The sequence below is a fragment of the Nymphalis io genome, chromosome 11, assembly GCF_905147045.1.
Source record: "Nymphalis io chromosome 11, ilAglIoxx1.1, whole genome shotgun sequence".
In the NCBI taxonomy this organism is placed as follows: domain Eukaryota; kingdom Metazoa; phylum Arthropoda; class Insecta; order Lepidoptera; family Nymphalidae; genus Nymphalis; species Nymphalis io.
In genome coordinates this window covers 2,839,287-2,858,577 of record NC_065898.1, presented here as the reverse complement: position 1 = coordinate 2,858,577, position 19,291 = coordinate 2,839,287, and the positions used below count along the sequence as shown (strand labels likewise).

The window sequence follows — 19,291 nt, the reverse complement described above, 5'->3', positions numbered from 1 at the left end:
GAGTGATGAAGAATTCAACATTTCTAAACGAAAAGAATAATTGTCACCATGACAATGAAAGACAAGGACCATTATATCTCTCTTATTTATTTACCCTTACGCCCGCGAATACCAAATTGAGGTGTATTGATTTGTTTACAAGGAACGAATTGGGAGACTTTGAGTATACTTCGGTATAGGTAGGTCTCGCAACCTTGTCAAAACGATCGAGATAATATTCCGACTTAATTACTTCTTTACGTGCTGAGGTGTTTATCAACGAATCGTGCCAGCTTATATACGCCCCGGGCGAAGTTTTGAGGGCCTTAAAAGCTTAATTACTCGCGGAGCGAACTGCTTTATCGATTGCACATCCCTTTTGTATCCTTTCGTGTTAAGTGTACGGGCTACTAATTCGATAAGGATTGAAAAATGCGCGGAGATTTCACTATGAGTTTTAGTGACAATGAAACGACCGATCGGTAAGTATTGCTTTGTTAAAAATTCTTATTTAAAATCTTCCGCTTAAAGAACTAATTAAATACTTTTATTTTAAGGTTTGTAAAGGCTTTTTCGCAATGGAAAAAGGAGTGATTGTGTTTTGAAGTGTATTTAAAATAGCATCAGTCATGTATGGGATGTTGAATATTGGATGGAATGAAGGTAATAAGGTGGAATGGACAACGGTAGGCTGGAAACGGTCCCTCCTGGGACTGTACACTTGGACACTGTAAGGTCACTCCATCAAACTGTGGTGTCTCTAAGAACCGCTCTCGAAGTGTCTAAGAATGAACTTAAAGAATTGAAAGAAAAGTATCAGGAACATTCACGTTGTATAGAGTATGCTGATGTTATAGAAAAATTAACTTTGGAGAATCACATTCTGCGACGTAAAATAATTGACTCTGATGATATAGGAAATAAATCTCATCAGAACTTCAATTTAAAGGTTTCTTACACCCCTAAAGGAGATAAAATTGACGATAGTTATAGGAGTGAAGTTTTAATTAAAACGGCGTCTACTGATGGAGTAGTGGAGGATATAAATAATAAATTATCTGAACTCAAAAGTTCCGAGAATTTGGAAGAAATAATTGAAGAGTCCAAATCTGAAACGATAGTATCAGACCGTTCTAACTTTCCTGTTGCTACCAGCAGTCCAATTGATAATAATTCTAATAGTCAAGTCTTTGTTCCTAAAGAAAAATCTGATATAAACACACCAAGTTTCAAAACGAAATTGGAACTGTTGTCGAAATTTGATGTTAGGATTAAAGTAAAGACTTTGAAAGAGGGTAGTGTAAAATCTAGCACTACATCTGATAGTGATTCTACGACTACGAGTGAAGAAAGAAAAGAAAAATCAACTGAAAAAGCTGCTGAGACAGACAAATACCACTTTGAAGAGCAGAGAGAACATTTCCAAAACATAAAAAATCATAAAGGTGATAAGGTGAATTTCAAATCCGTTTCAACGGAAAATATAAAAATGGCAGTGCCAAATGAAGCAGAAGTCAAATCTAAAACCGATAAGTTTGATGTACAAGTACGCATCACATCGGAAGACAATCTCGTAGTAACAGAAACTAACGAGAGGTCGAGAAGAAAAGATACGTTAAACTTGGACGTGGACAATTTAAGTCTTCGGTAAATAACACTTTAAAAGTTTAATAATTAAAATCTATCTAAATATATTTTTTATATTTCATAAATGGATCATCTTATTTGCCCCAGATCAATGTCGGAAGGCGACAATTCAGTTTTCTCTGAAAGCGGAACAACGCCAATGGGACAAAATACAGCACCCGATGATAAACGAGATCAGGAAAATGGTAGCGGCAACGAGTCCGAGGAAGTCGACGATATAGAACTTATATTTACGACGGACGAGTCGAAGGACATGAGCAATTTGCAGGCAAGTTGTAGAACTAGAAATACTGTGTATCCTTTTCAAATGTTTTTATTTTTCAGTCATAGATTTATTTCTTTAGGATGTTATGTTTTGGTTTAAAATATGTATAATATTTTTGTTTCTTATGTTTACATGTTTATTCATTATATTAATAAAATGATTTCCTAATGGAACGCAACTTTTTTTAAAACTTTTTATATTTATTTTTAAAAACAACAACAAGCTATCTGACCTATTAAAAGTCCAAATGGAAATCCCATTCTCGACAATAAATCCGCATCTGCTACTATTATTATTCGTAACCTTGTTTTTACAAGTAATAATATTCGCAACGATTTGTTAGCTTTATTAAAAATATACTTAAAAAAAAAAAAACAATTTAAATATAGAATACTTTAGCAAATAGCTTTGCGAAGATGGGGTTGATAAAATTATTATCAAAAGGAGCAATTCAAAAACACGATGTAATAGATTTTGCCGTTCAAGTTGATTGCATGTGAACGTCACATTAGTTTTAAATTCGAGTACCCATGCATCGCCCCCGTTTGTTCACGTCGTAAATTTGTAACTCGGAATGCCAGAATTGTTTCAACGACTGAGGTTTATGGTTTTGCGTGTGAAATAGTAAACGTGTTAAGCAGAATTAGTGTCGATAATTTGTTCGGCTGTATGTGTTTGATTAGAACATAAAATTTTGGAATGTATCAAAATTATATTTTTATTATATACTTCATAATAAATACAAGATAAGAGTGTGAATATCCAAAGGTATCATTATAATAAAATTATTTCGCTTCTCACAGGAAGATCTCGTTTCCATACGAGATACTGATCAATGGGTACCTGCTTCTGCTTCTACCACACATTCGACACCGGTTCTGATCAAGTTTCATACCTTAGATCCAGACTTCCAACCGGGAAGTGAAATCAGTAATATCACAAAAGAAAATCAAGAAAACAGTCCATGCTATGCAAACGAACCGTCGCTTAGAATGAAAAGAGTATCTTTACCTAACGACAAAGATATAAAACACGTTGGTTTTAACGAGAAAGGAACTCTAGAACTGCCCGGTCGTGGAATACTGAAGAGTTACGATAACAAGTCTGATAATATGCTGTACAGGCGTAGTCCAAATGCAAGTTCCAGGAGACTTGATAGCATTGATAGCCTGACATGCGAATACAATCGTGGACTCAGCTTTGATAATACAAAGTCCTCGAGCTTCGAACTAGGATCTAGTCTAGACGTCTTACATAGAGAGGAGAGTGTTGACAGTTTTCAAAGGCCAAGAATGGGACATCGGTTTTCCGTGTTCGCAGAAACTGATATATCGAAATGTGGCATTTCAGAGGACGATCTTGCAAGCAATCTGAATTTGAGGCGCAATACTTGTCCTAATCCATTTCAATATAGGTGAGGATTAAATTGTTCCGATTTGTAATTTTTAATACTAGTTGTAAAAATAGTTTACAATCAGATTACTGTAGTATATTTGTTTCGGAAATTTTAATATAATTTTGTTCTTATATTTATGTCAGAACTGGTATGATTCAAGCAGAACTAAACTATTTACCAAACATCTGTAGAGTTGTAAATAAATACGATTAAAAAAAACCATTTAGTCGCTTTTTAATGCAAAAGCTCGTATTTTTTATCATGGTTAATACAAGTGCGAGCCAAATTTTACCGTCATTTAGATTTTTTTTGCATGGTTATATAAATGTGGCACTTTTAGACCCGTGATGTCTCGTACTGGAGCCCGCACTGGGTACAAAGCCATCGGTCGACCTCGACCAGTGGTGTACCAGGGATTCGCCCCTCGGCGAGAGAATGCTGCACAGACTGATATGTCCGCTCTGCCGCCAAAGTGGACTTCGGATGGCTATTTAGCCTATAAGGTAATGTGGAACACCCTATACAATGGCTATAAGTTTGTTTGCCTTCGTTAGCCGCTTAGTATTATTATGCGCACACATAACTCGATATTTTCTTTTGTTTTTTTTTTAAATAATTATATATTTTTTTATATTTTATAGTAAAATATATACAAAACAATTAACTACGTGCGACCGATGATAAAATATTCAAATTAGATACCATAATATTCCCTCTAAATTACTGTTGACCATAGCCTAAATTGCTCTTTAAAGTAATTGGTGACAAATTAAAATTATTTAAAAGTTCTACATCAATCGAACTGATAGCAAAGATAAATTACATATGTATAATATTTATATGATAATATGATTTTTAAATAAGATGCTTACTAACAGATGAACTCGAATCATCCGACGGTGGTGCCCACTCTACCACAACGCACGAGCACCACTCGTAGACTCACCATTCCGGACGCGCGACCACCGCCACCACAACGACGCACCGATGAGGCGCGTCGGGTCCTTCTCAGTGATATTGGTATGATATTCCAACTTTCCTACTGATGTATTCCAGATATTGACTTGACTGCCTAGTCCTTGGTGTAGTAGCTTGCTTATGAAGATGCACCTGAATTATTTCATGTTGTGTTCAGGTATAAGAGAGGAAATAGAGAGTGAATCTGTTGTTGTGCACAGTGTTCTTATTTGTCTTAGTTGAAAAGGGCACCCTGACCGAAATCTTTATTCCAATTTTTATGTATAAAGCAGTGTAGATATAAAAAAATATCTTGGCTATAAAAGAATCTACGGACGATTTTTCTAATTTTCAGCCTTTCATTAGCAAATGGCGAATGTGGCGCATTCTGGTTTAAATTCTAAGTTTATTTTATCTATTTATTTGATTATTCGCACATTAGAAAAAAAAAAAAAACAAAAGTGTTTACCCTAGAAAATAAAGTAGAAAAGCAATTTACATCTTTTAACATAATGAAAATCTTCGTGTGAAGTGTGTTTTAATAATTTCGCATACGTTCAAGCATCTGTATTTGGAATATGTCGTTTTATGGTACAGGGGGACAATTATACTTACAAATTGTCACTTTATCGCAATCGAATCGAAGCGTGATCGTTGCCGTTTATTTAATTTATTTTATTTAATTATCGACTATTGGCATAAATGTTAACAATTATGTTTGATATCAACACAACAGTGTATCTTAATATCATATCGATTCAGTTACAATCCGAATAAATATTGAAAACACAACGTTGTATTGGAATTGAATCGGTAACGTATCGTTATAAATTAGTAAAATTGGTCCCCAGGAGTACGTTATGCAAGTAAAACTGATATTAATACCGTATTCAATATTTAAATCGAAGCTTATTACACTATCACTGCGCTGAATACGATATTGAAACGAACGTTGTATTTACTGCCTCTCCCGAAGTGCCATAACTTGAGGACTTTTAGTGGACCTCTGGGTACGATACACTTTTCGTGTATTTATGAGATAGATGCTTTTATTTATTTATTTATTTTTCTCATTTTCATTTTGGAACAGCACCGACGCTATAACAGATCTGGCACCAACCTGCATATATTATATTGAGCTGCGAATGCTAGACTACAGTGCAGTACAGTAACAGCCTGTTAATGTCCCACTGCTGGGCTAAGGCCTTCTCGTCCTTTTTTAAGGAGAAGGTTTAGAGCTTATTCCACCACGCTGCTCCAATGCGAGTTGGTAGAATACATATTTGACATACTTTCAATGAAATTAGACACATGCAGGTTTCCTCACGATGTTTTCCTTCAACGTCAAGCACGAGATGAATTATAATCACAAATGAAGCACATAAAAATTCAGTGTTGCTTGCCCGGGTTTAAACCCACGATCATCGGTTAAGATTCACGCGTTCTAACCACTAGGCCATCTCGGCTTTTTTCTAGATGATGATTATGATTGATGATGATGATAGATTTTTTCTTAATACTAGACCAGTTAGACATAAAGGTATTGGTATTTAGACCAAAAGCTATGTTGCTAGTAATATTATTGTACAGGATTTACGTCCATGGTGCCTGAGTTGTCACGCTCAGCCGAGCCGCTGTGGACACGACGAGCTACCGGTGTTCACGATCCTTCTCAATCACCCTCCAGGTAAATATACAATATATATATTATAGGTGTCACTTGCGGCTTTTGTGTGGATTTATTTATATCCACACAAAAGCCGCAATATATTTATATTTATATATATAATACACATGTGGCAGAATTTCGATGAAATTAGACACATGCAGGTTTCCTCACGATGTTTTCCTTCACCGAAAAGCACGAGATGAATTATAAACAGAAATTAAGCACATGTAAATTCAGAGGTGCTCGCCCGGGTTTGAACCCACGTTCATCGGTTAAGATTCACGCGTTCTTACCACTGGGCCATCTCGACTTTAAAGAGCAAATAATGTCTATAAATGTAATTTATAGTCGCTATACAAGGCCATCTTAGGCCCAATTAATTTCATGAAAGGGGGACCTTTCGTGAGCCATCAAATTTATCAGCACTTGATTTCGATAAATTAGGGCTACTTAATTGCTCCGGGCAAAATGGACCTGATATTATATATTTTCTAATAAAGCATTAAAAGATTAACATAGTTATAGATATAAGTAGGTATACTATCCATACTTTTAATATTGAAAATATATAATAATCCACCTACCCCATATCCTATCTGTAATTACTTACACTCGGTTGCCTGGAAGAGATCGCTATGTAGCGATAAGGTCGCCATGATTGTACATTTATTTAGGCAATATACATGTTTTGTATTTTTCTCTTTGTGGTGTGATGTACAATAAAGTATTAAAGTAAAGTAAGTAATAATCCTCCTAAAATGAAATCTTTCTAAAATTATAAATTTAATAATGACCGGTTTAATGGTGTCGGAGACCGGTGTCTATCAATCTCAAACGGTTTATTTTTATATAGAATAGGAAGGCATATGGGCCACCTGATGGTAAGTGATCACCAACGCCCTTAGATATTGGCATTGTTAGAAATGTCAACCATCGCTTACATAGCCAATGCGCCACCAACCTAGGGACCTAAGATTTTATGTCCCTTGTGTCGGTAATTACACTGGCTCACTAAAACTCGCTCCTTCAAACCGAAACACAACAATACCAAGTGCTGCTGTTTTGCGGTAGAATATCTGGTGAGTGGGTGGTACCTACCCAGACGAGCTTGCACAAAGCCACCACCAGTAATCAATCAGTTACAAAATCAATTTATATATATTTATGATTATCCTACAATCGTGATTAGTTAAGTTATGTAAAGTATGTAGTTTGTACATTTATTTAATTTATTGCAGATATCGCTACCGTTCGCCGTGTCTGAGCGTAGATCGAAGCAATGATTGGAGCCAAACAGCAAACATCGCTTCCGTTAAAGGTAACGAATTGCCTTCATAAGTTAAAAAAATACTTCAATATTCTTACTAATTAATATTGCTTATATAATATTTTGAGTGTAAGGAAATGTAATAATTAATTTAAATAAATTAAATACTAAGAAATTTTTAAATATAAGGAAAATAAAAGGAGCTAAAATAGAGCCCTTTGTATACCGTTATTTTTATTATTTCAAAAAATCGTGTTTTTGTCTATATAATATTTTATTTATAAAGAAGAAAGTGTAGTTTAGTTTTTTTTTTTGCTTTACTTAAGGAAAGCATGATTTAATTCCACAAATATTTTCAACGTATACCCTTATTGTTTAACCATTTTTGATGAAGGCATAAGTTTTGTTGTTACTGAAATAAAAACTAATGTCTTAGGTGTATCTTGGCGCGGTTCGCTACCCGACGTTCGTCGGGATGACACTGATGAACTTCTACAAGAGACCGAAGCTTTCCTACGTCGCTCTATAGATAACCTGTGCTCAACTTCGCTTGAAAGTTAGTATCTGTTTGTACTAAGTTTATTTTTAATTACCGTACCAGCCTGTGAATATCCCACTGCTGGGCTAAAGGCCTCCTATCCCTTTTTGAGGAGAAGGTTTGGAGCTTATTCCACCACGCTGCTCCGGGAGTACACACATCCAACTTCCAGAATCCGGGCTCCTACTGAGAATTTTCTGACAGAAAAACCCAATAACTTTCTATTGGCCCGCCCTGGGAATTGAACCCAAAACCTCCGGGTCTGCGGCCTTACATCAAGCCATTACACCAACGAGGCAGTATGTAGAGTAGTACTGACGTCATATGTACGGTACAGCCCCTACTCATACATGACACCAGGTTATTGCTGTATAGATATATCATATATAATGTTTACGGCATAGACATACTTATACATAGCCCTCTGGCGTGTTATTAAGATAATCACACAGATGATTACTATTTCTATTACAGTAACAGCCTGTTAATGTCCCACTGCTGGGCTAAGGCCTCCTCTCCCTTTTTGAGGAGAAGGTTTAGAGCTTATTCCACCACGCTGCTCCAATGCGGGTTGGTAGATGGCGGCTATTTCTATTAACAAGTTATATTCCTAATACAATAAAATAATCTTGTTTTTCAGTGGACAGTTCTGGTGAACGATCTGGTCACCCGTACATCCCGGCAGAGGCGAGGCAGTTGCGTCTCGGGCACGCTGTGAAACTGATAACCCCACAAGGGAGACTTGCTGTAGGACGCGTCAGGTACGGAATGGAAAATTTAGGAACTGGGGGCAATTCTACTAATTTATAATACGTGTACGATACGTTCCCGATTCTATTCCGATCGTAACTCGATCATCTTGTTAGTAGAATAGGAAAACTGTTAAATGGCAAAGTTTACGTTTCGATTCTATTGCAATAAAGTGACAATTTGTTAGTAGAATGGGAATATAATATCGATTTTTAATCTTATAAAATACTGGTGGTAGGGCTATGTGCTAGCTCGTCTGGGTAGTACCACCCATTCACCAGATATTCTACCGCAAAACACCAGTACCTGGTATGTTGTGTTCCGGTTGAATGGTGAGTGAGCCAGTGTAATTACAGGCACAAGAGACATAACATCTTAGTTCTCAAGGTTGGTGGCGCATTGGCGATGTAAGCGATGGTTAACATTTCTTACAATGCCAATGTCTATGGGCGTTGGTGAACACTTACCATCAGGTGGCCCATATGCTCGTCCGCCTACCTATTCTATATAAAAAAAAAAATAGTTTTTCTTTAACTATTTTTACAATGGCTACTCATATAAGCTGTTTATGCATAAGTTTATTTTTTTTTCACTATAAAACAATTCAGTGTATAGATCAAAGGTAAGTGTTCAGCAGTGTAAAGTGTTCGGGAGTATAACACGTTAGTTATTTACTTTGCCTCGTAAAACCCGTATAGCGACCACCTTGTGTCTGACCACTCTTAATTAAATGTGATTATTATATCATTATTAAATATTTATGAAGAGTTTTAGTAAAATAAATAAATAATTTATACACAATCATAAACTTATCGGCTTTTGTGGACGTTGTTATGTAATCTATGAATTTTATAGATACGTCGGTCTCGCAGGCGGTACTGCTGCAAATAGCGGTATCGTGGTCGGCGCGGAATTTTCACTGTCTCTGTACCCAGGAATGCCACGTAATGATGGTACCTATAATGGAAGGCGGTATTTCCTCACTCCGCCGCAATATACTGCACTTTTTGTGCCATTCTCGAAGATAGTTATGGCTTGGGCTAACTAGACTTGAAGTCAGATTTTGATATCAGGCTCGAAGGACCATTTTTAGACTTTTCAAATAAATGTGAAGTTCATGTTCATTTATATTAATGTGTTGTCTTTATAATCATTATATGTCTTCGTAGAAAGGCCTAATTAACGCATATTATGTAATATTTAGACGGGGGAATACTGGCTGGAATTGTTGAAGGAATGTGAATGAATTAAAAAAAAGGTGATGGCCTTGAAGTCATTTAAAAATAATATCTACAGTATTATTAAGGTTTATTTTTGATAACAGTAATAAGTAGCCGCTCGTTTGCTTTTGGAATTAAAAAATTTCTACTTCGCTTTGACTTTAAAATTTTTTTTTATGGTCAATTAGAACGAATTCATAGGGAAAATACATTAAAGTCAATAGATAAACCATACATTATCACGAGTGTTTTATTTATCGCGTTGTACTACATAATATTACCGGGAACGGGATTTCTTTTATATTTCCATAATGTAATTTGGTTTAAATCGGAGTTCTTATTAAATTACATGCAACATAATAAAACAATTAATTGAAACCGAATGAATAATTTACGGATTGCCTGTACTCTCAGGAATTACCAAAGTAACTTTACTCAAAAATAAAAATATGTAGGATAAATATACTAACATGTTTCTTATTGGTATGTTACTGAACTATTACTATAGAATATTATTATAGAAATAAAAATGTCGAAGTGTTGAAGCAACTACAGTTGCACGTTTTACTCTTTCCGGTCGTGTCGGATTTCTGTCCCATCGGAATATGAGTTTGGGAATGAAGGGTCCATCTGTGCTTGTGTACACACTTTTGCACTACAATATGTACTGCGCAGTTGGCTAATCTCTTTTGATATTGGCGGCCGTGGCCGAAATCAGCCCGAAAGACATTACAGTTGTACCCTAAAAAATTAAGCGTTTTTGTTTTCAACAAACACATTCGCTTAAAACGAGCGAGCGAGCGGTCGTTTGAATTTTATCAGAAATTTTGCTTATATTTAATTTTATAAACATTTACGACATTTTTAAATATACTAGAAGCACTAATAAAACGTTCAAATTACATAAAAAACTTTTTACGGATATGAAGTTTAATGCAAATAGCTCGTTCGAGCTAAATTAGTTACAAACTATATTTTAAAAGTTTAGTACATCAAATTTCAACTTTATCTATTAATTATTAAGATTGAAAATCAAATAATCAATTGATGTATAGGCTAGTTATATGCATGGTATGTGTGTAATGTAAGCCTAACTAAAATGTGGGTAGATTTGTCCTGTGATTGACCGTTCGTAATTTCATATGGTTTACACGAATAAGCCATTGATAATGTCCATCAATATCTCATTAAACTATATTATACCAGCGGGAAAATTGTTCAAAATTTGTACCTAGCAAATCTACCTCAAAATCTTCTTCTTCTTACCTTCATATTATAAAATATAAAGGTTTTAAGAGTATAAAAGAGATAGATGTATTTATATCAATGTAATTAGCGTTTAGTCCGTAAATGTTTAAATTCCTGCTCACTTTTCTAAATTATGGTGCTCTGTCTCTTTCTTTCATTACTTTTGGAGGTTATTTTTATATCTTTCGCTGTTTCTTTTTATAGTTATCTTGTTGACAAGAAAAAAATGTTTGATATGGACATTTTTATTGAATATTAAATATATTACTATGGTATTGTATCACCTGTGTAGACAAATGTATTTTCAGATATTGTATTATAAATGATTAACAATTAGAATAACAATGTTGTTAGACAATGCTTCTACGTTAAGTATCAAGATTGTTTCACACTATATCTGATAAATATGGTTTGTAATGTGTCCCCTTGTGTATATTCAACGCTGTGCGTCAGAAACGTTAAATATAGAAACGTTGCACTCAATGTTTACTTTGTAAGCTTACCTTATTACGCACAATGATGTTTTCCTTCAATTAAGTGTATAAATGTTAGTTGTTAAAATTATATACATTTTGTCTGTAACTGTAAAATAAATACTAATTGTATTTTTCCACTATAACCTTTTTTCTGCAGCTTACAATTATGGAAAACGATTGTAGTCTGAGCTTGAATGTTTTTTTTTTGTTACTGAAATTTATTTAAATTATTTGTAGTTCGACTTATTAATGACTTAGCAAATATCAAATTTTGTAAATGTTGATCATTTCACCTTGAATAGCTGATTCTGATTGGTCGGCAATTTTAATTCCGTTAGAATCGTGTTTCGATCGGCCTCATGACGATAACCGCGTTTTTCAATATGTGATTGAAAAATTTAACTCGAATTCAAATCGTTATTTGTGGTCTTCTAATACAATTAGTATTACTCATTATATTATTACTATATATAGTATTTTTGATGTAAAAAGTATTTTAGTTTTACAGTAATTGCTTTTACTTATAAGCTCTTAAAAAAATTATCATAAACATTCTACTTAGGCCTCTCTTTTTTATAAAATAAATTGTAGCTCGAATTCGAAATTCGAATCGTTGAATACTGACAAGATCGGAAACTGGATTCTGTAATTTGAACACCCGACTTTATGGACAACTGCTGTAATCATCCAAGATGGCGCTTTACAAACGTCAAATGTCATTGTTTAACGTTTATTTATTATCGAAGAGTATCGATAATTAATTAATAAATATATATATATATATATATGAAGGAAAAAATAGACAATTATTTTAATTTTTCATAGATGACGTAGCTTGGGGAATTGAATGAATCGAAAGTGTCTTATTAATATATTCTTGGCTTTCAAAATTGATAGATAGTTGAATGCAAGTATCTACCATAATTATAGCTATCAATTTAAGCTGATATACCGGTTAGAATTTAATCACCAACTATAAAAATAGAAAATTTTGATCTCTGAAAAAAAAAAATTACTTAAGTTTCGCGGTACTTGCATCTAATTAGGTATTGGTAAGGCATAGCGTAGATAAGAGAACATTTGAAGGATTGAATGTTTTTCCGTTATTATTTTTGGAGGCTTTTTACTTTGTACTAGTGATTTTTCAACAGCCGAGTGACAGTTGACGGTACGTTATATTTTTTTAATATTTACAAAAATTCTGAAGTAACTATTTTCTTTACGATTCAGTATTCTGAACCATTTATTTTTTTCTATTGGTTTACGTAAGTTGCATTTGTAATTTTATACAATCGTTAGCGAAAATAAGCGCTTTACTAAAAATTAAATTCCAGATTAATGAATGTCTGGTTTTAATTGGTTGCGACTTGTTTTGCTTCTTGATTTTAAAAAAAACATAAGTTAAGTAATGCAACCAAACAAGTTCAAACCTTAAAATTTGAATAACCTTCTATTGTGTAGTCGAAATATTTGAAATATAAGTATGAAAATTGTAACTGCTTTATTCTTTGTAAAGTATTTTAGAATACTCTATATTTTGGTGAAGCTAAAAAGTTATAAGATTTGTTATTAGTCGAACATTATATTTTAAAAGTTGTTTCAAATCGAATCTTATTTTGTGCAATATTAATTTTAATCAATAGAACCAAATTATGTATGACTTTACTAGACTTTGTGTGTAGTGCAAAGAAAAAAACAAATTTTGTCTTTGATATTTTGAAATAAAGGTTGTAAATCAATAATAATAGTAATAAAGATCGAAAACACCGCATGACCACGCAAAAGCGATCGAGAGGCGACATTTTTTATAAAATGTCCACGATATCTATTAGGTGTCTAAGGGCCTGAAGTACTTTAGTGGATTTATTTAATTTGCTGTTTGGGCAAACGAGACAAATCGGACACTTCGTAGCAATTCCAAATATTTATCGCTTTATTTGTTATTGAAAGCGCTTTATCGGTCGTGCGCGTGTTCGATCCCTTATAATAATTGCTATTTAACAAAAACCGTGTTCAGAACAGGTGCCAAATCAATTGGCTAAATGTCGTTATGTGTTGTACTATGTCTTTAAAATTTGATGTGCTTTAAAATAATGAAGTGGATTTGTGTAACTGCCTAATGCCCCCACTTTGTCTGTCATTGTCAGGTATATACGTGTTCATCTATTTCACCATGGCTATCGTTTTCAGTGTGAAGCTGGGCCATGAAGTTTGTGTATTTTGTCATGTTCTTTGCTTTGAACACATTTATTTCCAATTTCAGTGTTTTTACTTTTATTTTCAACGAATTCAAATGATTCATTCAAGTATAAAATTTCATTAATGTATTTATTATATTCAATTTTGAAATTAGTAGTTTTCATTCGAATAGCTTATCAGCCTGACTTTTTAAATCATTAGCATAATACTTAGGTTCGTAGTCTTGCATAATCATCAACTCTGTTATCGATATAAAGAAATATATTTTAAATATTACTGTATAAGAATATATGTTAAATGTATAATTATAAAATGTAAAAATTATTATGGCTTTTTATATACCTACCCTTCACATATTGATATTATGGTTTCTTTTTTTTCGGTTATTTAAATAGGAAATGGGTTTGTAAAATAAAATTACAGTAATTGTTTTACTGTCGTTACTGCGAACAACATTTGTTTAATAACAATAACATGTAACAACATTTTGTGCGTTATTCTATTTGTTCTAAATCACCAGGGAGTTCCTAATAAAAGACAATTAAGCATAACAGAAAAGAAAATATATAAATATTAAATAAAGAAGAAAGTATAGAAATAAAATAACAATATCAGAAGTTTAATATAATAGGAAATTACTGATAAATATACATAGGTATGTACATAGGTAACAAAAAGAAGTAGAAAAGTCACAGAATAGAAGTACTTATATAAGAAGATACAGATAAATATGTTATATATGTAAGAAAATTTGTTAAATATAGATAAAATAGGTAAGAATACAAATAGCACAGACATTACATGAAAATTTTAATCAAAGTAATAATTGATGTAGCTTTTTTTTTTTTTATATTCGCCGGGAGGGCAAATGACTCTACTCCACCTGATGGTAAGTGGTAGTAGAGCCCAAAACCGACGACGGCCAGAACAGACGGGAAAAACGTTCTGCACTAGCCGCCTTTGCCTTGCCGGCCCGCAAGATGCCTCTTCACGCCTCGTTTGAAGGAACCCGGTTTGAAGGAACCCGCTTTATATCAACATGATTCTTGCGAAGTATAAGATAGATGATAAAGATTATAGTGTAAGGTAGTATATAGGTAAGTGTGATGAAGAAATTATAGTTATTTTATAGTAAGAAAAAATATGCCGTGAATAATAAGATCAATAATAAATTATGGAAGTCATAGGATAGTAATGATACAAGAGAGAAGAGGCCTTTGCCCGGTGGGACACATCAGGCTGATAGATAATATATCAAAGTTAATGATAATGAAATTTGAAAAAGGAAGAAAAAGTAGAGACAATAGAGGAAAAAACAATAGTAAAGTACGTATTTGTATAGCATATAGTATTGGTAAGATTAAGTACTATGTGAAATACGAAGAAAGAGAAGAATGTAGGAAGAGGCAAGATGTGAGAATAGATTTAAAAATACAAAAGAAACAAGATTATGATCAACAGACAGAAAATTATTTGCTATAGATATCCAGTTTAAGAGATATAAGTAAATGTTCGAAAGTAAAAACTATTTAAAAGGAAAAAAACAAGGGATAAAAAGATTTGTAAATCAATTTATCTAAGACAGAAGAATATAAATTGATACATAAGAAAGAAACAGATCGGTAGAGCAAAGAAAGCAAGATAATTTGATAATATGAGTGAAAAGGAGAAAGAGATTTGATAGAATTATTTCATAAGAATTGCTTTTATTATTATGAAATTTAGACAGAAAAGAATGATAAAAAGAACGACGACATGACATAAAATGATTTATATTTATTAAGAATGAAATGTAAAGGTAGTAGAAAGATAAAATATGAAGATGATTGATTTTTTAAAGTATTTGTTATATGTGAAAAGGATTAGAAAGTGGATTTTATAAGAATGGTGTGAAGAACTGTAATAGAGTAATTTGATAGTAGAGAACTGCAATGTAATTGAAATAGAGTAACATAAAGAAAGTAAGAGATAGAAAAAAGTAGCTCGCACAAAGAATGAAGTGTTTAAAGAAAAATAATAATAATTTCAAGGGAGTTTAGTTACCTGCGCAGAACATATTATAGTGCACAAGTGTGTCCGCAAACACAGGTGCACTCTCTATTCCTTAACTCTCATAATCCGATGGGACGGCAATCCGATACGAACGGAAAGAATTGAGGCGCAGGACCAACGTCTTTACGTGCTGTCCGAGGCACGGGAGTGTACATACTTCCGACTCCAGGCTGCTATTGAAAATTTTTGACAGAAAAACTCAATAATTTTTTATTGGCCCGACCTGGGTTTAAGCCCGGGACCTCCGGGTGTACGGCCTTACATGTAGTCACTAGACCAACACGGCAGTTATAGAAAAAATCAAGATATCAGATGACCAAAGTTAAAACATGAGTTTTGATGAAGATTTATATAAAAATAGTATGAAAATATTATAATTGAAGTAAAGATATATAAAGATGAAATAAAGTAGTAAATAAGAAAGAGATTCTTGTAAGGATAAAAAGTATGAGAATTAGACAAACAAGTAGAAGTAAAAAGAAAATAGTAGTAAACAAAATGGTAAAGCAAGTCAGTACATAAAGGCGGAAAAAATAAATAACAGAATATATTTATCATTGTAATATAGTTATCATTGTAATAGTGTAATGAAGTCGAAAGAGCAAGAGAGTAGAAAAATGTTTAAGTCTCAGTTATGTGATCTATGAGGTACGAAAAAAGAAAAGATAAAGTAGGTGAATTAAGAATGAAGTAGAATGATTTAAGAATGAAAGGAATGTGAATGATTGATAAAGTTTGAAATTAAGCGTAAAGAGAAGTCATAAATGATAAAGTTGAAAAAATAATGATAAAGAAACTAAGAGAAATAAAATATGAAGAAAAGAAAAGAACAGATGTAACGAAAAATGGTATGATGTAGATTATAATGCCTTTGTTGTAAAAGAAAGTTAAAGATGAATTAAAAGAAATCAAATGTATAGAGTAAAATTGTATGTAAATGTTATAAGTAAAAGTGAAAAGTGAAATATTTAGAAATGAAAATAAAATGTATATTTAAACAAAAAAAGAAGGAAGAAAGCTTTAGAAGAACAAAAGATATTAAAAGTAACTAAAAAAATTGTTAGCGTTTAAGATAGTTAATAATTTAAGACCATTGTAATAAATCACGTGTAGCGTACTTTTATAATTATATCTTATAGTATCAACGTTGAACGTTGTTGTTCTTACTTAATTATATAAGATAAAAAATATATTTATTAGCAGAAATTTGTATAAAGAATGGAAAAGAGTGAAGAGAATATAAAAGCAAGAGCATAGTATAAAGCGTGTAGTAGCGGAAAAAGGATAGAAGAAAAGGTATAGATAGATATTTATAAGAAGATATAGATACAAAGATTTATATAAATAGAGTGAAATAAGCAGTGAATATGCAAAGGAAAAAGCAGTAAGATTTAGAGAAAAAAAAAGGTTTTATATTTTGAACTACCCTGGTGGTATATCACAGTGTACTTTGTCAACCTAAATCTAATGTAGAGGAACATTATTGGAAAAGTGCATAGCGGAATTCACCGTTTGAAACAAATGTGCGGTAATTCGGCTTACAATTAAAATAATTATATCACTTGAAAATACTGTCTTTGGTAATTCGAATTTCGATGCCATATCCAAAATTATTGGCAAGAATTATTTTTTCTTCTACAACAATTATCCTACTAGTCTTAATTGTTTTCAAAAAGATATTAAACTATAAAATATTGAAGTTTTGTACCCAATTCGCTCAACAGATATTGCGATGAGTACATTCAATTTACTATTATTTTATACCCTATTTCCTATATCCCGAGGTATCTTTGTTATTAACGGGATAATCGGCATACCAGCCGAAAGCACCGTTGTCCCCGGTGTGAGCACCGAAGTCAACATACTCCCCGAAGTCTGGTGGTCTTTCGGCGTATTGGGAGACTGCGCCTATATTGGTTTCACTAGAAGCCCCATCTTGCGCCTGTACTCTTGCAGGGGCTTCTGGCGCAGGAGGAGGGGCGAGCGCTACAGCTGGAAATAATCACACATATATACTTACCAGTAGTATATAGTATCCTTATACTTTTTTTTTTAAATGAAATAATGTGAAAAACATATTTTTTTAAAGTTGAATCAGTAAATCATTTTAATTTTAGATAATAACAAAAATAAATATACTTCGTTGTACGAACACCATTTATCATAAACAAGTCCGTCTAATAATTCAGATTATTATCTGTTGAAACGTGTAATTTAATTCAGTCGTTAATTTACTAACGGAAGGCAATTTGGCAAATATAATTACGACGACTATGAATCGAAAGTGGCTTGCTATCGTGGTCACATTGCAACGAGACTCGATTAGCATAACCCCACTTAAAATTCTAGGGAGGAACTCTTAACGCTTCCAAGTTGTATAATGTGTTACTTATTAAATTGAAGCTAAGTAAATAAAATCGGATACAAAAGGCATTTTTACGTATATTTTGTTCCGATAATAATAACATTTTTTTTATTAAAGTTGATCTTTTAAATTCATTTTTGCAGAGGCCAAATAATATATTTTTTAAATAAACAATTACCATTTAAAAGCACAGACGATAACATTTACAGACAAAAATTATAAAATAATTGTAAAAAGTTTCTAATGTACATTTATTTTTTACAAATAGTGTATCAATTGTGAAACTTGTTCCGTGTACTAGAAAGTCTGTAATCCTTTGTGACGGTGAAAGTGACGATGATTGATAACCGTATGACTTGTTTATTACGCTTTCTTTGACATTTACTAAACCAAACTTGGTACTTAGGAAGTCACGGCTCACACCTTTAACCTTTCCATTTATGTATTGTCATTCAGTCATGCTGTGAAACAAGCTTATTCATATAGAAATATATCCGCTCTTATTCCGTTAATAGAATTATTGAAATGTAAATTTTATCTCGTCGTCACATTATACTATTTTAGAGATTTTGTATGAAGATAATTCCGAGACTGCATTTGAATAAAGAATACTAATAATAAAATGATTTATTATTTTTAGAGTTGTTATTAATAAGACTTATCGATAAAGCCGTAGAATTAAATAAGTGAAATAAATATGGTTCATATTTAAACCTATTGTTAAATTTATAAGATAGATAATTTTTTCACTCACTTCCTTGCTGGTAGTTCTGTAAAGGTATTGGTTGATAGTTATCCTCGTACAAAGCTTCTGGCAATTGCGGTGGTGGCGGAGCCAGGGTTTGCCTCGGAACTCGTCGAGCTCTCAACGCTGTTAGATCCAAGAAGGCTATCTGGTCAGCGGGCACCGCTATGTATGAGGGCCGGGCGATTGCCACGGCTATGCAAGCCGCGAAAATGAGAGAAAGCTGTAAAAAAATTGCATTAAAGTTAGAATAGTAATTTATGCTGTGTATAAAGATCTAAGTCTATGATAAAAGAAATAAGAGCCGTTTAGATTATGTTTTCAGATTTTTAAGTAACGTTTTAAACACTTAGAAATTTAAAAGCGAAGTTCATATGCAACATTATTACAAAAAAAAAGATTACGTTACGTTTCTTAATATTAATTATTATTGCAATAATTAATGGAATTCTATATTTATATATTAAATCTTGGTGCAGTGTCGTTTCATGACACTTATAGTCCTAAATTTCTGGAAA

General features: G+C 32.8%; 2 protein-coding genes across 4 annotated transcripts in view; one reads left to right on the top strand and one right to left on the bottom strand.

Moving 5' to 3' along the window:
* Nucleotides 1-126: 126 nt before the first annotated feature.
* On the top strand, nt 127-9,827 carry LOC126771582 (uncharacterized). 2 transcript variants are annotated; one of them, XM_050491539.1, is made up of 11 exons: nt 127-461; nt 537-1,626; nt 1,714-1,894; nt 2,695-3,305; nt 3,628-3,790; nt 4,166-4,307; nt 5,835-5,931; nt 7,152-7,231; nt 7,617-7,736; nt 8,359-8,479; nt 9,324-9,827. In XM_050491539.1, the coding sequence occupies exons 2-11, from the start codon at nt 656-658 to the stop codon at nt 9,514-9,516; spliced, it is 2,679 nt and encodes an 892-aa protein (XP_050347496.1). In that variant the 5' UTR covers nt 127-461; nt 537-655; the 3' UTR covers nt 9,517-9,827. The 2 variants fall into 2 exon arrangements, with proteins under 2 accessions (XP_050347496.1, XP_050347497.1); XM_050491540.1 differs by having other exon boundaries at nt 1,714-1,898; nt 2,699-3,305.
* Nucleotides 9,828-16,896: 7,069 nt separating this feature from the next.
* The window catches only part of LOC126771694 (uncharacterized), a 207,146-nt gene continuing 204,751 nt past the window's right edge, over nt 16,897-19,291 (bottom strand). For both annotated transcript variants that reach the window (XM_050491719.1, XM_050491718.1), the window contains exons 2-3: nt 18,783-18,996; nt 16,897-17,655 (exon numbers count right to left, since the gene is read on the bottom strand). In XM_050491719.1, the coding sequence (XP_050347676.1) occupies nt 17,429-17,655; nt 18,783-18,996 (441 nt within the window). In that variant the 3' untranslated portion in view covers nt 16,897-17,428. The remainder of the gene's footprint in view (nt 17,656-18,782; nt 18,997-19,291) is intronic.